Source organism: Hemitrygon akajei, chromosome 17, assembly GCF_048418815.1.
Source record: "Hemitrygon akajei chromosome 17, sHemAka1.3, whole genome shotgun sequence".
Lineage (NCBI taxonomy): Eukaryota > Metazoa > Chordata > Chondrichthyes > Myliobatiformes > Dasyatidae > Hemitrygon > Hemitrygon akajei.
The window spans coordinates 4,001,438-4,020,608 of record NC_133140.1 but is presented as its reverse complement, the minus strand read 5'-3'; the positions used below and the strand labels follow the sequence as shown (position 1 = coordinate 4,020,608).

At 43.0% G+C, this 19,171-nt stretch overlaps 1 protein-coding gene across 11 annotated transcripts in view; it reads left to right on the top strand.

The window, feature by feature from the left end:
- dok4 (docking protein 4) overlaps window positions 1–19,171 on the top strand; it is a 96,667-nt gene that overhangs the window by 38,561 nt on the left and 38,935 nt on the right. For 10 of the 11 annotated variants that reach the window (XM_073069601.1, XM_073069596.1, XM_073069595.1 and 7 more), the window contains 2 exons: window positions 1,764–1,953; window positions 4,130–4,268. In XM_073069601.1, coding sequence (XP_072925702.1) covers window positions 1,764–1,953; window positions 4,130–4,268 — 329 coding nt within the window. Of the gene's footprint in view, window positions 1–1,763; window positions 1,954–4,129; window positions 4,269–12,839; window positions 12,979–19,171 lie in introns of those variants that run through there. The other variant, XM_073069599.1, reaches the window with a different exon arrangement.

Below are 19,171 nucleotides of genomic sequence, written 5' to 3'. Positions count from 1 at the left end.
GTTCAAATTGGCAATAACATCTCCATACTAACCATCAGCAAAGGTGCACCACAAGGCTGTGTACTTAGCCCCCTGCTCTACTTGCTTTACACTTACACTTATGACTGTGTGGCTAAGCACAGCTTTTGTTCCATGTTTAAGTTTGCTGATGACACCAATGTCATAGGTCAAGTCAAAGGTGGTGATGAATGAGCATATAAGAGGGAGATTAAAAATCTGGCTGGCTGAATTGTTCTATAAATACAACCTCTTACTCATTGTCAGCAAGACCAAAGAACTGATTGTTGACTTCAGGAGGAGGAAATCAAAAGTTCATGTGTCATTCCTCATTGGGGGCTCAAAGGTGGAGGGAGTTAGCATCTTTAAGTTCATCGGTGTTATCATTTTGGAGGACCTGACCTGGGCCCAGCAGGTACATGTATTTACAAAGAAAGCACAGCAGAACCTCTACTGCTTTAGGAGTTTGCGAAGATTTGGCACGATATCTAAAACTTTGGCAAACTTCTAAACCAATAGAAGTATAGTAGGGAGTATATTGACTGGCTGCATCACAGTCTGGTATGGAAACACCAATGCCCTTGAAAGGTAAATGCTACAGAAAGTCATGGATACGGCTCAGTCTATCATGTGTAAATCCCTCACCATCATTGAACACATCTACATGGAGCATTGTCGCAGGAAGCAGCATCCATCATCAGGGGCCCCCAGCACCCAGGTCAAGCTCTCTTCTTGCTGCTGCCATCAGTAAGAAGACAGTCTTTTCAAGACTCAAGACTCAGGTTCAGGAACAGGTGTTACTCCTCATTCTTCAGGCTCTTGAACCAAAAGGGGATAACTTCACTCAATTTTACTTGCCACACGGCTGAAATGTTCCCATAGCATATGGACTTACTTGAAAGGACTCTTCATCTCTTGGTCCCAATATTTATTACTTATTTATTATTATTATTATTATTATTAGTCTTTTTGCATTTAGACAATTTATTGTCTTTTGCACACTGGTTGTACACCTAGTTGGTATAGTCTTTCATTAATTCTATTCTGGTTATTAGATTTCTTCGGTATGCCCCCCAAAAAAATGAATCTCAGGGTTGTATATGGTGATATATATGTACTTTGATAACTAAGTTACTTTGAGCTTTGAATTTATGGGATCCTCCCTGCCTGTGTGTGACTGGCAGTGCTGACCTAGCACTAGTTGTGCCCCACTCTACATCTATTCTCAATGAAACATAGAAATCTACAGTACATTACAGGCCCTTCAACCCACAGTATTGTGCTGACCATGTAACCTACTCTAGAAACTGCCTAGAATTTCCCTACCACATAACCTTCTATTTTTCTAAGCTTCATGTACCTATTTAAGAGTCTCTTAAAAGACCCTTTTGAATTCGCCTCTACTACCTTTGGTGGCAGTGTATTCTACACACCCACCACTCTGTGTGAAAAACCTATTCTAACATTCCCCTTGTACCTACTTCCAAGCACCTTAAAACCATGCCTCCAGGTGTAAGCCATTTCAGCCCTGGGAAAAAGCCTCTAGCTATCCACACGATCAATGCCTCTCATCATCTTATACACCTCTATCAGATCACCTCTCATCCTCCGATGCTCCAAGGAGAAAAGGCCGAGTTCAGTCAACCTATTCTCATTAGGCATGCTCCCCAATCCAAGCAACATCCTTGTAAATCTCTTCTGTACTCTCTCTGTATTATCCACGCACTCTATAGTATGTGTCTGCTCATTGTGTCTTGTGCCCACAGAACGGTTCAACGTGTATTTGCTGCCTTGCCCCAGCCTAGACATGTATGGCGAGTGTATGATGCAGATCACCAGTGACAACATCTACCTCTGGGACATCCACAACACCCGCAACAAGCTGCTCTCCTGGCCCCTCACCTCCCTACGTAGATACGGTCGTGACACCACCCGCTTCACCTTTGAGACCGGACGGTGAGTTCCCTGGGGAGGAATATTGGTGGGAAAACATTTGAGTGTGAGAGTGGGAGTACTGGAGGGTGTTATGTTTTAACTCAATAACTCAATAAACTAATCAAAAGGAAAACATGGGAGGCTGGGGATAAACTCATGTACATTTAGTTTTTACTTTTAGTGAGGCACTTATGACGTGGTGGCATATTGACATAAGCCATTCAAATATTTCTACATATAACTCGTAATGAATTATTTAAAAAACAAATAATGCTTAATCAAATTAAGTAGTTACAATATTACTCAGATATTAAATGCACAACACTCCTTAATGCTTACCTATACACTTCAACTCTGCTTGGCAGAAGATACTTGTTAATGTGCAACGATCTCAGGTTCTGGACCTCCTCCATGATGGTTGCAAGAGTTGACCCTGGAACTGGAAATGATTCTGACCCCCCTTTTTCTCCAACAATTGACTTGGCTCTCCTCTCCTGATTGATGTGTTGTTGTCAGATGACATCAGATGCAATCTTCACTGTGTAGTAGAAGGGTCCAGTCCTGTCCTTAATCTTTCCTAGTACACACTTTTGATCACCTCTGTAGTTTCTCGCCAAGACTACTTGTCCAGGAGTGAAACTTTGAAACTTTGAGGACCATTCAACTTGTGTCAGCTATTTCTCCTATATACTCCTCCTGAGATTAGGTTTGAGTAGATTCAAGCATAAGGACAAGTTACAACCCAGGAACAGCACAGCTGTAGAGTTGTTGGTTGTGGAGTGTACTACATTGTAATATGCAAGGAGGAAATTGGTTAGCTTCTGATTCAGTGTAGTGTGCTTTGCTGACATTACTCGCAGTACATTCTTTGGACTCTGGACAAAACTGCTGCCAAGCCACTTGTAGCAGGGTGGTACAGTGCAGATGTAATATGTCTTATCCCATTCATTTTCGTGAATGACTGAAACTGTTCCATATAAATTGTGGTCCATTGTCACTGACCAAGTGTTCTGGACCACCAGTCCTTGAGAAGAGGGTTCTCAAAACATCAACTGTGTGTGAGGCTGTAGTGGAGGCTATTGGGAACACTTCTGGCCACTTTGTAGCTGTATCCACTACTACCAAGAAATTTATTCTCATGAATGGTCCAGTGAAATCCACATGAACCCTCTGCCAGTGCAACGCAGGACACTCCAGTGGATGAAGAGTCGTTGCTCTTGGCATCTTCTGGATATACTGACATCTGAATAGTGTATACAAGCTCCTCGACCTGCTGACATATCCCAGATCACCAAGCAAAACTTTGAGCCACTGCCTTTATTTTGACCATACTTGAATTCCTGTTGCTCATTCCAGCCATTTTGTGTTGTCATGTAGCGTTGAGACAGTGTGGGGTCTTTTCTGGTTTCCCTTTGGATCATCTCTGCTGTAGTAGGGAGATCCTCGATTTGCATTAGGGAGAATGTGAAGAGCAGTGTCCTCTTTTGTAAAATTTTCAAAGATTTCCTTTTCCAAGCATAAATGAAACAATCCATCAGCATTTCCATAATTAAGTTGTCCTCTTGAACTCAATCTTGTAATTGTGTCTTGCCTTCAATGTTATGTTTTGTAACTCCATAAACTAATGAAAAGAAAAACACAGGAGCCCAGGGTTAAATTTGTGTACATTTAATTTTTAATTTAGTGAGGTTCATAGTTATGACTTGGTAGTATGACATATGCAATTTACTTATTTTTACATATAATCCAAAATGAATACTAAATAAATATTCTTAATCAGACAATATATTTACAATATTACACAAATATTGCTGAAATATGAAATATACAACAGGAGTGAAGCAGATGGTTGGGAGAGGGGGGTGTTGGATTACGAAGGGTGGCGAGGACAGGGATGTGGCTGTAGAGACAAGGGTGGAACTGAAGAGTGAGGAAGTCTGTTTGGGTAAGTTGTTTGTTTTCTGAGTGTGATTACCAAAATAAAAGCACATCCCCTCTCCCTTCTCTCCCCCGACTTTTCTTCATCTCCCACCTCACCATCCTTCCCCTTGCCCCTTACCCATACAATCCTTTTCCTCCCTCTCCCCCTCCTTTTCTCCTTTGCTATCCCTCAACTTTCCATTCCCCCTACCCTTTCCCCTCTCCCTACTACTGCTCCCCCAGCCAATAAGGTTGACGTGTGCCACTGTGTCCACAGGTTGTGTGACACCGGTGAGGGGGTGTTCACTTTCCAGACCCGAGAGGGGGAGGAGATTTACCAGCGGGTTCACACTGCCACTCTGTCCATTGCCGAGCGACACAAACACAGTCTGATGGAGGTGGAGAACAGCATCAGAGTGAGTATCAGTGCTGTGTGAGCATTGGCAGAGAAGTCCTTACTCCCTTCCCCCTCACTCCCCTTACCTACTTTCTGCACCCTCTCAGAGTCAGAATCATGTTTAAAATCACTGATATATGCCATGAAATTTGTTATTTTGCAGCAGCAGTATATTGCAATATATAATAACAAAAAAACTGTAAATTACAGTAATAATGTTCTCCATGGTACATCTGTAGAAATTTGTGAGAGTCTTTTCTCTTGACAGACAAAGCTCCCTCAAACGTCTAATGAAATATTGCCACTGTTGTACCTTCTTTGCAATTACATCAATATGTTGGACCCAGGATAGATCTTCAGAGATGTTGACACCCAGGAACATGAAACCGCTCATCCTTTCCACTGCTGATAAGGACTGGTGTGTGTTCCCTTAACTTCCCCTTTCTTAAGTCCACAATCACTTCCCTCATCCCTCTCTCCCCCATCTTCCCCTATTTCCCCTTTCTCTCCCTCCCTTTTCTTGCTACCTCTATCTTTCTTCTCCTCTACTCCAATCTCTAACCTTCCACGTTCTAAGACAAACGCATATGGACCCAAGCCCCTCCTTCACCAGATGGTGGATTCTCCCAGCCCAGTTGTCACATATGCACAAGCACAGCACCACGTGGTATCTCTGCCTCAGGCATTGAGTTCTAGACCATCTGCAAGAAAGTCCTTCTCCTTAGCCTCCATCCAATTCTTCTGTTTCTTCCTATCTGTGTCCCCTGGTTTTTGACTCACCCACTGAGGAGATGTGATCTCCTCCACATTCTCTCTCTACCTCTACTTCTCGTAACTTTACCTCGATTACCCTTTCCTCAGTACGATGTCACAGGATGACTGGTAAATTAGTTTATTATTGTGGCATGTATTGAAGTACAGTGAGAAATATTGTTTTGCATGCAATCCATACAGACTATTTCCACAAGTCAGTGCACTGAGGTGAGGAGTGAGAGTTGACCATGGATATTATGTCCTAACTGTCTAGATATGCAAACCTGTGCAATACGATATGGAGATCAGGTTGTTGCCCATGTAACAAGCTCCCACTCTCCACGCATCTGATGAACCCAAAGGAACGGCAGAGACAAATACAGTTTGGTACCAGATGCATTGTAGGTGTTGCCAGTCAACATTGAACTCAATGTAGGACTGCTTTAGGGACTCCAGCTCTGGATTTTTCCCTTGGAGATTACTCCCGAAGCCTTCCCCATGAGTGGGTATAACCGCAAAGCAGTAAAGGTTTGAGATCAGAGATATTCTTCTCCTAGATGAGCTGCCAACCACAGCTGATGAGCCCCATCTGCCTGAAGTGACTAGTTTTAAGACACCAGTAACCTGCCTTTGCCCCTTCTCCTGTCAGTAGAAACAGTTCTGCCGGGCTTAGTAGATAAGCCACATGTGAATGCCTGGAGCTGGACTAGGTTGTCAGAGGCTATTTGAGGTGCATACCATTGGGAGTGTTTAATAGGTAGTGGGAGCTTGTTCCCATTACCATCCCCAGCATTGAGGTAGTGCAAGGGAACCCTTCAATAGTCTTAAAACAGATGGAGTACAAGCTGTCTTCAGCCTGGATGTATGGGTTGTCATGCTCTTGTATCTGTCAGGGGTGCATGAGGTTCTTTGATGATACTGTCTGCTTTACTTAGGCACTGTGAGTACATACAAGGTCCATGGTGGGGAAGCTGGTTTCTGTGATGTGCTGAGTTGTGCTCACAACTCTACAGTTTGTTGAGGTCATGGTCAGAGCAGTTGCCATATTAAGTCAGGATACATTCAGATATGATGCTTTCTGTGATGGATCAATAAAATTGGAGGTTATCTCAGCCTTTCCACTCTTTTTGAGTAATTGAATGATACAACAAGGAGACAGACTCTTAGCCTTCATACTGACAGCCCTGACCATCCCATTTCCAAATTTTCCCACTGTCTACCCTATCTGAACTTCTCATTGCTTGGTACAGCTCTGTTTACTCCCCCATCCTCTCCATCCTCAGCCTCCTGTGTTCCAGGGAGCAGAGATCAGATCCCTTAACTAAAATATTCCATCCTAGGCAATAGCTGGTGAATAGCCTCTCTGGTACAAGCACACTGTTGTACTGTGTGGTGACTGGACTCCAGCAGTAGCCCAACTGATACTTTATAAAATTCCATTACAATCTCCCTGCTCCACATGGTGTAAGCATCAATGAAGTCTGTTTGTCTTCTTCTTTACCCCATTTACCTCTGCCACTGCTTTAGGTTTCTGAGGATTAAATTTTTGGACGAGTTTGCCATGTGGGGCCTTGTCAAAAGCCTCACTGAAGCCCACCTAGGTTATATCAGCTACAATACATTCATTAATGCATTGTTACCTCTTCAAAAAATATAACCTAATTCAATCTTCAAAGTAAATTTATTATCAAAGTACCTATGCGTCACATTGTACTATTCTGAGATTAATTTCCTTGTGGGCATTCACAATAAATCAATGAAGAACTGCACACAAAGACTGGTGTGGTCTTTCATTGATTCTATTATGGTTGTTGGGCTTATTGAGTATGCTCACAACAAAATGAATCTCAGGGTTGTACATGATGACATTTATGTACTTCGATAATAAATTTACTTTGAACTTTGAAATAACCGATGTGCAAAGCAGAAAAATACAACTATAATAATAATAAACATAAGTAAATAAAGTCCATAAGTTGTGGGATGAACTCAGTGCTGAGGTGAGTGAAGTTATCCACACTGATTCAGCAGCTTACCGGTTGAAGGTTATTAACTGTTCCTGAACCTGGTGGTGTGGGAACTAAGACTACTGTACCTCCTTCTCGATGGCAACAGCAAGAAGAGAGCATGGCCTGGATGGTGCAGAACCATGATGTAGCTTTCTTGTGGTAGCTCTCCTTGTAGATTGTATCTTTGTATCATGCAAACTTGGCCACAATACCATCAATACTATTATACAAATCATTGATGTAAGACCATTAGATAAGGTATAAGAGCAGAATTAGGCCATTTGGACCATCAGGTCTTCTCCACCATTTCATCATGGCTGATCCATTTCCCTCTCAGCCCTAATCTCCTGCCTTCTCCCCATTGCCCTTCATGTCCTGACTAATCAACCTCAGCCTTAAATATACCCAATGACTTGGACAACACAGCTACCTGTGGCAGTGAATTCCACAGATTCTCTGGCTACAGAAATTCCTCCTCCTCTTAGTTCTAAATGGATGTCCCTGTATTTTGAAGCTGTATCCTCTAGTCATGGACTCCCCCTCCATAGGAAGCATCCTCTCCACATCCATTCTATCAAGGCCTTTCAACATTTGATAGGTTTTGATGAGGTTTCCCCCTTGTTCTTTTCAATTCCAATGAATACAGGCCCAGAACCATTAAATGCTTTTCATATGACAAGCCTTTCAATCCTGGAATCATTCTCATGAATCTCCTCAGAACACTATCCAATGTTAGCACATCCTTTCTAAGATAAAGGGCCCAAACCTGTTCAAAGTACCCCAAGGGAGGCCTTACTAGTGCCTTATAAAGCCTTATCATTACATCCTTGCTTTCATATTCTGGTGTTCTTGAAATTAATGCAAACATTGCATTTGTCTTCCACACCACTGACTCAACCAACAATTAACCTTTAAGGAATCCTACACTAGGACTCCCAGGTCCCTTTGCACCTCAGATTTAAAAAAAAAATTTCTCCAATATTTGAAACTTTTATATCTTCTACCAAAGTGCATGGCCATACATTTCCTGGCACTACATTCCATCTGCCACTTCTTGGCCCATTCTTCTAATCTGTCCAAGTCCTCTTGCAGCCTCCCTGCTTCCTCAAAAGCAATCTGCACTCCCCCCCCTTCTATCTTCGAATTGTCTGAAAACTTGGCCACAAAGCCATCAATTCTGTCATCCATATTAAAATATATAATGTAAAAAGCAGTCCGAACACAGACCCTGTGGAAAACTAATGGTCACTGGGAGTGAACCAGAAAAGACTCCCTTTATTCCCACTCTTTGCTTCTTGCTCATCAGCCAATGCTCTATCCATGCTAGTATCTTTTTCCTAACACTATGACCTCATAACCTGTTAAGTAGCCTCATGTGTGGCATCCTGTCAAAGGCCTTCTTAAAATCCAAGTACACAACATCTACTGATTCTCCTTTGTCCTGCTGGTTATTTCTTCAAAGAACTCCAACAGATTTGTCAGGCAAGATTTTATCTTAAGGAAGCCATGCTGACATTGTCCTTTTTTTAAATAATGTGTGTGCAAGTACCCCTGAAAATACATCCTTAACAGTTGATTTCAACATCTTCTCAACCACTGAGGCCAGACTAACTGGCCTGTAATTTCCTTTCTTCTGCCTTTCTCCCTTCTTGAAGATTGGAGTGACATTTACAATTTTTCAGTCCTCTGAATCTATTGATTCTTGGAAGATCATTACTAATGCCTCCACAATCTCTTCAGCTATCTCTTTCAGACCTTTCAGTTTCCCAAGCACCTCTTCCCTAGTAATGGCAACTCCTCTCACTTTAGCCCTCTGACACCCTCAAACTTCTAAGGTGTATAAAGTGTTGTTCCTCCAACCTGAGTTTGGATTCATTTTGACAGTAGAGGAGGCCATGGATAGACATATCAGAATGGGAATGGGAATGGGACATGGAATTAAAATGTGTGGCCACTGGGAGATCCTACTGGAGGCTACCCAGCCGGTATATAAGGTGCAGGATCTCCCAGTGGCCACACATTTTAATTCCACGTCCCACTCAGGTTGGAGGAACAACACCTTATATACCGGCTTGGTAGCCTCCAACCTGATGGCATGAACATTGACTTCTCTAACTTCCATTAATGCCCCTCCTCCCCTTCTTACCCCATCCCTGACATATTTAGTTGTTTGCCTGTTCTCCATCTCCCTCTGGTGCTCCCCTCCCCTTTCTTTCTCCTGAAGCCTCCCGTCCCATGATCCTTTCCCTTCTCCAGCTCTGTATCACTTTCGCCAATCACCTTTCCAGCTCTTAGCTTCATCCCACCCCCTCTGGTCTTCTCCTATCATTTCGCATTTCCCCCTCTCCCCACTACTTTTAAATCTCTTACTATCTTTCCTTTCGGTTAGTCCTGACGAAGGGTCTCGGCCCGAAACGTTGACAACGCTTCTCCCTATAGATGCTGCCTGGCCTGCTGTGTTCCACCAGCATTTTGTGTGTGTTGCTGCCATTATCCCTGCTGGTTTCCCTTTCCAATCAACTTTGACCAACTCCTATCTCGTGGCTCTGTAATTCCCTTTACTGCACTGTAATATTGATACATCTGACTTTAGCTTCTCCTACTCAGATTGCAGGATGAATTCTGTCGTATCATGATTACTGCTCCCTAAGGGTTCCTTTAGTTTAAGCTCCCTAATCAATTCTGGTTCATTACACAGCACCCAATCCAGAATTGCAGATTGCCTTGGGAGTTCAACCACGAGCTGCTCTAAAAAGCCATCTTCTAGACGTTGTACAAGTTCCACACCCCCCCCCCCACACCCCCAAAGGATCCAGCACCAACCTGATTTTCCCAATCTACCTGCATGAAATATGCCACGACTATCATAACATAGTCCTTTTGACGTGCCTTTTCTGCCTCCTGGTGGAATTATAGCCCACATCTTCCTACTGTTCAGAGGCTTGCATACAACTCCTAACAGGGTTTTTTTTATCCTTGCATTTTCTTAGATCTATCCAAAAGTTTTCTACATATTTTGATTCTATATCACTTCTTTAAAGATCCAATATCATTTTTACCAGCAGAGCCACCCCCCACAGATCATACCTGCCAAACTCTAGCAGAGCTACAAGTTCATCTGCCTTATTCCGTATACATTCAAATATAACATCTTCAGTCCAGTATTCATCACCCTTTTCAATGTTATCCCCCTTTTCATTGCAGCTCATCTCGTTGACTGTGATTTCCCCAATCATCAGCCTGTCCTTGCTAGCAGTCTCACTGCATACTGCTACTATTTGTAAATCAACTGCCCAATCCTCAGCCCCCTGCCAAATGAGTTTAAACCCTCCCCAACAGCTCTAGCAAACATGCCCACAAGGATATTGGTCCCGGTCAGGTTCAGGTGTAACCTATCCCTTTTGTACAGGTCGTACCTTCCCCAGAAGGGATGCCACTGCACCAGTTCCTCAGCCACATGTTCATCTGCCAAATGCTCCTATTCTTACCCTCACTGGTGCATGGCACAGGCAGCAATCCAGAGATTACCACCCTGACACTCTTGCTTTGCAGCTTTCTGCCTAGCTTCCTAGAATCTTTAGAAGCCTCTTCACCTTTCCTACTTATGTCATTGTTGCCAATTCTGCTGGCTGCTCACTCTCCTCATTGAATGCCGTGGACCCCATCTAAGTCATCCATGACCCCAGCTCCTGAGATGCAACATACCATCCGAGTGTCTCTATCATATCCATAGAATCTCATCTCCATTCCTCTAACTATGGAATCTCCCATCACTACTGTAGTCATCTTCTCCTCTCTACTCTTGTGAGCTACAGTGCCAGACTCCCACTCGCTGTGGTAGGTCGCCTCTCTCAACATGGTATATGTATGATTGAGGGGAATGGCCACAGGGGTGTTCTGTACTGTCTGCCCATTTCCCTTTCTTTTCCTGACAGTCATTCAGTTACCTACCCCCAGCAAGTGAGGGGTGTGCACCTCCCTATAGGTCCTATCTATCAACTCCAAAATTTCCCTTATGAGCTGATTGACACTGAGCCACAGCTCCAGTTCCTTGCAAAACGCACAAAATGCTGGAGGAACTCAGCAGGCCAGACAGCATCTATGGAAACAGTCAACGTTGGCCATGGGTGCTCACATGGATCCCAGCTATGCCTGCCTTTTTGTTGGCTACGTGGAACAATCTATGTTCCAAGTCTACACTGGTATCACTCCCCAACTTTTCCTATGTACATTGAAAACTGCATTGGTGCTGCTTCCAGCATCCATGTGGAGCTCATCGATATCATCAACTTTACCTCAACTTCACCCTGCCCTCAAATTTACCTAGCCCATTTCCAGCACCTCTCTCCCCTTTCTCCATCTCACTGTCTCTATATCTGGAGGCAGCTTATCTACAGATGTCTTTAATAAACCTATTGACTCTCACAGCTACATGTACAACACGCTGAAGGAACTCAGCAGGTCGGGCAGCATCCGTGGAAACGAACAGTGAACGTTTCGGGCCAAGACCCTTCGTCAGGACTGAAGAGGGAGGAGGCAGGGGCCCTATAAAGAAGGTGGGGGGAAAGTAGGAAGGAGAAGGCTGGTTGGTGCCAGGGGAAAAACCAGTAAGAGGAATGATCAAGGGGTGGGGGAGGGGAAGCAGGGAGGGGATAGGCAGGAAAGGTGAAGAAGGAATGTAAGGGGAAAGCACTATAGGTAGTAGAAGAAGGCAGAATCATGAGAGAGGTGATAGGCAGCTGGAGGAGGAGGCAGAGTGAAACTGGGATGGGGGAAGGGAGAGGGAGGGAATTACTGGAAGTTGGAGAATTCAATGTTCATGCCAAGGGGCTGGAGACTACCCAGACAGTATGAGGTGTTGCTCCTCCAACCTGAGTTTGGCCTCATCATGGCAGTAGAGGAGGCCATGTATGGACATATCCGAATGGGAATGTGAAGCAGAGTTGAAGTGGGTGGCAACCGGGAGATCCTGTCTGTTGTGGCGGACTTCTGGTAATTCCCTTACTGGTTTTTCACCTGGCACCTACCAGCCTTCTTCTTCCCACCCTCCCCTCACCTTCTTTATAGGGCCCCTGCCCCCTCCTTCTTCAGTCCTGATGATGGGTCTCAGCCTGAAACATTGACTGTTCGTTTCCACAGATGCTGGCTGACCTGCTGAGTTCCTCCAGCATGTTGTACATGTTGTTTTGACCCCAGCATCTGCAGAGTACTTTGTGCTTACGACTCTCACAGCTACCTGGATAATACCTCTTCCCACTCTGTACCTTGTAAAACTGCCACCCCTTTCTCTAGATTCCTTCATCACCGCTGCATCTGCTCTCAGGATGAGGCTTTTCAATCCAGAAGTAACGAGATGTCCTTCTTCTTCAAAGTAAGGGATGGTGAGGCTTCCTTTCCTCCGCCATCCACTTTGCCCTCAAACGAATTTCTTCATTTTGCGCATGTCTGCCCTCACCTCATCCTCCTGTCACTCCACTAGGCATAGAGTTCCTCTTCTCTTCACCTACTGCCCCACTGCCTCCTCACCCAGCACATACGAGGGGTGATTGATATGTTTGTGGCCTAAGGTAGAAGGCGTCTATTTTAGAAAACCTAGCTCATTTATTTTTCAACATGGTACCCTCCTACATTTACACACTTAGTCCAGCGGTCATGGAGTATTCGGATCTTGGACCTCCAGAAAGTGTCCATAGATGGGTGATTGATAAGTTTGTAGCCTAAGGTAGGAGATGAGTTATACAGCTCTCATTACATGCACATGCATTTCAACTCTTTGAGTGATGTATGTAGAAAGTTTGAAGTTAATAACTCATCTCCTTCTACCTTAGGTCACGAACATCAATCACCTCTGCTGTGGACACTTTCTGGAGGTCCAAGATCTGTATGCTCCATGACCGCTGGACTAAGTGTATAACTGTAGGAGGGGACTATGTTGAAAAATAAATGTGCTAGGTTTTCTAAAATTGACCCCTTCTACCTTAGACCACGAACTTATCAATCACCCCTTGTAATTCTCCATAACTTTTGTCATCTCCAACAGGATCTTACCACCAAGCACGTTTTTCCCTCTCACCCACTTTCTGCTTTCAGCAGAGATTGCTCGCTACACGACTCCCTTGTCCATTTGTCCTTCCTCTACTTATCCTTGCAAGTAGAATAAGTGCTATACCTGCCCCTACACCTCCTCCCTCACTACCATTCAGGGACCCTTCACTATGAGTCTATTGGGATCACCTACACACGGTGCTCCCACTGTGGCCTCCGGTATATAGGTGAGACCCAATGTAGATTGGGAGGCGACTTCACCAAGCACTTATGCTCTGCCAGAAAAAGTGAGATCGCCCAGTGGTCCCCATTTTAATTCCACTTCCCATTCCAATATGTCAGTCCATGGCCTCCTCTACTGCCGTGATGAGGCCACACTCAGGTTGGAGGAGCAATACCTTATATTCTGTCTGAGTAGCTTTCAACTTGATGGTATGAACATTGATTACTCAAACTTCTGGTAATGCCCCCTCCCGGCTCACCATTCCCTATTCTCATTCTCACCTTATCTCCTTTCCTGCCCATCAACTCCCTCTGGTGCTCCTCCCTGTTCCCTTTCTTCCATAGACTTGTGTTCTCTCCTGTCAGATTTCCCCTTCTCCAGTTCTTTATCTCTTTCACCAACTGACTTCCCAGCTCTTTACTTCAACTCTCTTCCCCCAAACCTAGTTTAACGTACTACCTTATATTTCTTCTTCTCCTGCCCCACCTTTTTACTTTTGACTTCTCATTGTATTTTCTAGTTTAGATGAAGCCCGAAATGTCCACTGTCTACTCTCTTCCATAAATGCTGTCTGCACTGCTGAGTTCCTCCAGCATTTTGTGTGTGTTGCTTGGATTTCCAGCATCTGCAGATTTTCTCTTGTTTGTGAGCTCCGATTCCTTAACATGTTCTCTGAGAATCTACAGCTTGGTGCACACAGTGTGGATATGGTTATCTGGGAGGCTCTAGGTCTCCCAGAATTTCCAAATCTTACACAAAGGACACAACACTGCCCCAGGAGTCATTCTGACTGCTCTAACTGTGCCCTAACAGACTAAGAATGATGAATAAAGAAGAAGAGTCCTACCAGAAATTTAACTCGCTAAAGCCTGATGATCCACAGCCAAAGCCTTCCCACTTTAACACTGTCCCACTCACCCAATGGCCTCTCCACCTGCCCCTCCCTTATTTTTATTCACCCTTGGTAATGAATCCCATTTACTGATTGGCCGCAGTTCAAACTCTTTTCACACTTAGCATGAAAAGAAGTAGTTTCAAAACAGATTTGTAAATTCGGATTTCAATCCAAACAAATGTGAGATATTTCATTTGAAGGGATCAAAGCCCTGCAGGGTATACAATAACTGATAGGGCCTTGTTTTGGAACAGAGGTAATTAGGAGTGCAAGTGCAGAATTTGCTCATTTAGTCAGGCCTTTAACTATAAGAGTTGCTATAAGTCATTGCTCAGGCTGCACTTGTAGTATTATCTACAGCTTTGGTCACCCTGTTACAGGAAATATGTTATTAAACTAGAGAGGATACAGAAAATATTTATCAGGATATTGCTTGGACTTGGGGGGCCTGAGTTACAAGGAGAGGTTGGACTAGGACTTTAATCCCTGGAATGTTGGAGATTGAGGGGTGACCTGATAAGATCATGAGGGCCACGGACAGGGTGAAAGCACATAGTCTTTTTCCCCAGGGACAGAATACTGAAAAACAAGAGGCCAAATTTCAGTATCATTTCAGTTAACAAGGTCATCTAGACAAGGTTGTCCTTTATCACATGCTTTATTTGTGTTGGCGATAGAACCATTAGCTGAATTAATTAGAACTGACTCAGATATTATGGGTTTCAGAGTTAATCAGGAGGAATACAAGATTAACTTATTTGCTGATGATGTTCTGCTTTATCATTGCATTCGTTGCATAAATTATCTTCTAGATTGGAAGAATATGGGAAAATATCAGGGTACAAAATAAATTGGGATAAAAGTGAAATTCTATCCCTTACTAAAGGAGATTATAGTCAATGTCGATTAATAACTCAATTTAGATGGCTGATAAATGGCCTAAAGTATTTAGGTATAAGAGTTGATAATGATATAAAGAATTTATATAAATTAAATTATTTGCCATTATTGAAAAAAATTCAAGAGGATCTTGATAAATGGATGATGTTATCAATAACATTAGTAGGTAGAGTCAATGCTGTAAAACTGAATATATTCCCTAGATTACAATATTTATTCCAAACACTACCAATAAAATTACCGCAGAAGTTTTTTCAAGAGTTAAATAAATATGTGAGGAAGTTCCTTTGGAAAGATAAGATGTCAAGAATATCGTTGGAAAAATTGACATGGAAATTTGACCTAGGAGGGTTACAATGACCAAATTTTAAGAATTATTACAAAGCAAATCAACTTAGATTTATTGCATCTCTTTTTGATGAAGATAAACCGGCATGGATTAGAATAGAATTAGATAAAATAGGAGAAAATATACCAGAAGATTTTATATATAAATGGGAATCTAAATGGATACAGGAAAAGAAAGAATCTCCTATACTAAAACATTTGATTGATTTATGGAATAAGGTAAATGTTGATGATGAGATAAAGAAATCTTTATTAGCAAAGAGACCTTTAATTCAAAATAAGCTTACTCCTTTTACAATGGATAATCAACTTTTATATAACTGGTTTCAAAAAGGGATTAGATATATAGGAGACTGTTTTGAAGGAGGTATATTAATGTCATTTGACCAATTAAAGAATAAATACAAAATATCAAATAACACTCTTTTTTGTTATTTCCAATTAAGGGCTTATTTAAGAGATAAGCTGGGTCAAACAATGTTATTGCCGAAACCTAATGAAATAGAAACTAATTCATAAAGGAAAAATTTTAAAAATTATTTCTTGTATGTATAATTTGATTCAAAAACAGGCAATTAAACAAGGAATTCGTAAGTCAAGACAAAAATGGGAAACTGGGACAAATTATTGGAACACAGCTTCCACATAACCCAATATTATTCTTGCTAGGTGATATTGAAGGGATAAAACCAAAACCCAAATTGAACAAATATCAGAAAGAATTCATAAAAATTGCATTGGCAGTAGCCAAAAAGGCTATTGCAGTTACTTGGAAATCGGATTTATACTTAAGTATAGATCGTTGGAAGAATGAAATTTTCAGCTGCATTCCACTTGAAAAAATTACTTCTAATTTAAGAAATAAATATGATACATTTCTGAAAATTTGGCGCCCTTATTTACAAACGATAGGATTAAATATATAGGTGCTCCGAAGATAAAATTATTGGTCCTCTGGGGAAAGAAATATATATATATATATAAAAGCTATTTTGAACTCCATGGAGCATGTGGGGATCTTCCGATATCCAGGCACTCTTTTTTTCTTTCTTTCTTTTCTCTTTTTCTTATATATAGGGATGTGTTAGGGGGGAGGGGTTAAGAGGAGTGGGGAGGGCTGATATTATTTTTTTTTCTTTCTATTCTGTAACCTATTTGAAAATTCAATAAAAAAAATTTTTTAAAAAAAGACAGGGTGAAAGCACATAGTCTTTTTCCCCAGGGACAGAATACTGAAAAACAAGAGAACATGGGTTTGTGATCAGAGTCAAGAGATTTAGAAGGGATATCAGCAACAGCACTTCCATGTAAAGGGTATTGTTTGGAATGAGCCACCAGAGCTATTGGTGAGGCAATCACCAGTTGGTCCTTGGTCCTTAGCAGTTACAGTAGTGCTCAGCAAACCAACTCTGTTTACCCCCTACCTCTAACTCAGTTCAGAATCCATTCAGTCACTTAGATCCAATTGGCTTTTACTGATTTTATCAGTTATGATTTTGTCAAAGGCCCTGTTAAAGACCACAAAGGCCACATCAAGCTGTACAGCACAGAAAATGGCCTTTACACCATTGCATCTTTGCAGACCCCTCACCCATCCATGCTAATCACATTTGTCCACATTAGACCCACATCATTCTTCACCTTGTCAGTTTAAGTGTCTTTTAAGCATAGCATTATATCTGATCTTCTCTGGCAATGTGTTCCAGATATGATCCCCTGTGCATGGATAAGAAAAACCTTTAAAACATTTTCTTCTTACCTTAAAACTATACCCCTGTTGTTGATACCCCTACAAAGGGAAAAATAATTCAGACTACATATAATACCTGTCTACACCTCTCATGTCACCTCCTCAGATTCCTTCACTCCAAGGAAAATAAGCCAGCCTATCAAGTCTATCCCTTAACTAAGGTTCTCAAATCCCAGCAACATACTAGTTAATCTACTCTGCACTCTCTCCAGTACAACCACATTTTGCCCATAACTCCTAGGCAGGGCCCAGAGACCTCTGGGCCGGCCGCGTATCTCCTGGGCAGGGCCCAGGGACCTCTGGGCCGGCCGCGTATCTCCTGGGCAGGGCCCAGGGACCTCTGGGCCGGCCGCGTATCTCCTGGGCAGGGCCCACTGGGCCGGCCGCGTATCTCCTGGGCAGGGCCCACTGGGCCGGCCGCGTATCTCCTGGGCAGGGCCCAGGGACCACCCAGGCAGGAACACAGGGGCCCAAGCAGGTTGCAGGGCACAACCCATCATCAGCAAAGGATGAAAAAGGTCCCCCACCAGGCAACAGCAGTCCAGCCAGGCTTGCCCAACAGAGGCCAGGGATAGGAAGGTCCAGAGTGACTGCCAGACTTACTCAAAGAATTTCTCTTTAACAAGAGGACAACCCCCAACTCCACTCAGTCCCAGAGCCCCCTATATACACCGCCAGCCGATGGGCATCAGGTGTGCCTCCTTGAGCCCTAACCAGCCACGATGATCCATAGGTGTGACTAATTGGGCTCAAGGGCGAAAGGAGGGATGGCTACAAGACCCGGAGTCTGGAGTCTGCGGACTGGATCAAGACCCGGAATGCGGGATCTGGACCAGACCATAACAAAGCATCCTCTCCACATTCACTCTATCAAGGCCTTTCACCATTCAATAGGTTTCAATTAGGTCACTCTTTATTCTTCTGACTTCTAGTGAATACAGGCCCAGATCCATCAAATCTCTTCATATGTCAAGCCAGTCAATCCTGGAATCATTTATTTGAACCTCCTCAGAACCCTCTCTAGTTTCAGCACTCCCCTTCTAAGAGGCCCAGAACTGCTCAAAATATCTCCAAGTGAGGTCTTACAAGTGCTTTATAAAGTTTCAACATTACATCCTTGTTTACATAGTCAATGAGTCACAGAGTAGTGCAAAACAGAAATGCTGGCTGATCTACACTGCTCCCATATCCTTTAACCTGGCTCACCTCTCTTTCTAGCCTACCTATCCCAGTATCAGTCCAAATGTTGTTCAAGTCTTTTTTTTTTAAATTATACCTTCTGCTCTCACACCTACTTTGGCAACTCATTCCAGATAACTAGTACACTCTGCTTGAGAAACTTTCCCCTAAGTTCCCCTTTAAATTTCTCTCTCTGAATTTAAATCTGTGCCTGGTTCTAGATTCACTGCCCTACTGTCTTTTTGTCCTCTCTATGCCCCTCATCATTCTACAAACCTCTGTAAGGTCATTGCTCAGCATCTTTTGTTCCAGTGAGAATAAATATAGCCTATCAAATCACTTGTTAAAACTACAGTCCTCCATTCCAGGCAATATCCTGGTAAATCTCTTCTGCATTCTACTTCTACCACAGAACTATACACAATACACCAAACTGACCTGACCAATGTTTCGTACAGAGGCAATATGATGCCACAACTCTTATACTCAGTGCTTGGACCTGCATGTCAAATGCCTACCTATCCATTCGCGTCACCATTTCAAAGGAGCTATCAACATGCCCCAGACAAGATTTCTCTGTACATCAGTGCTCCTAAGATAATAACATGACATGTCCATGGGTAGATTAAGCAATCTTCTTTGCTATCTACAATTCTACCAAGTTTCATGTCACAGTCACAGTGTTACAGACCACTACAGCACAGAAGCCTGCCTAGTCTGTGTCAAGCTATTATTCTGCCTACTCACATTGACCTGCACCCGGACCTTAGACCTCCACACTCCTATCTCTGCACTTATCCAAATGTCTTTTAAATGCTGA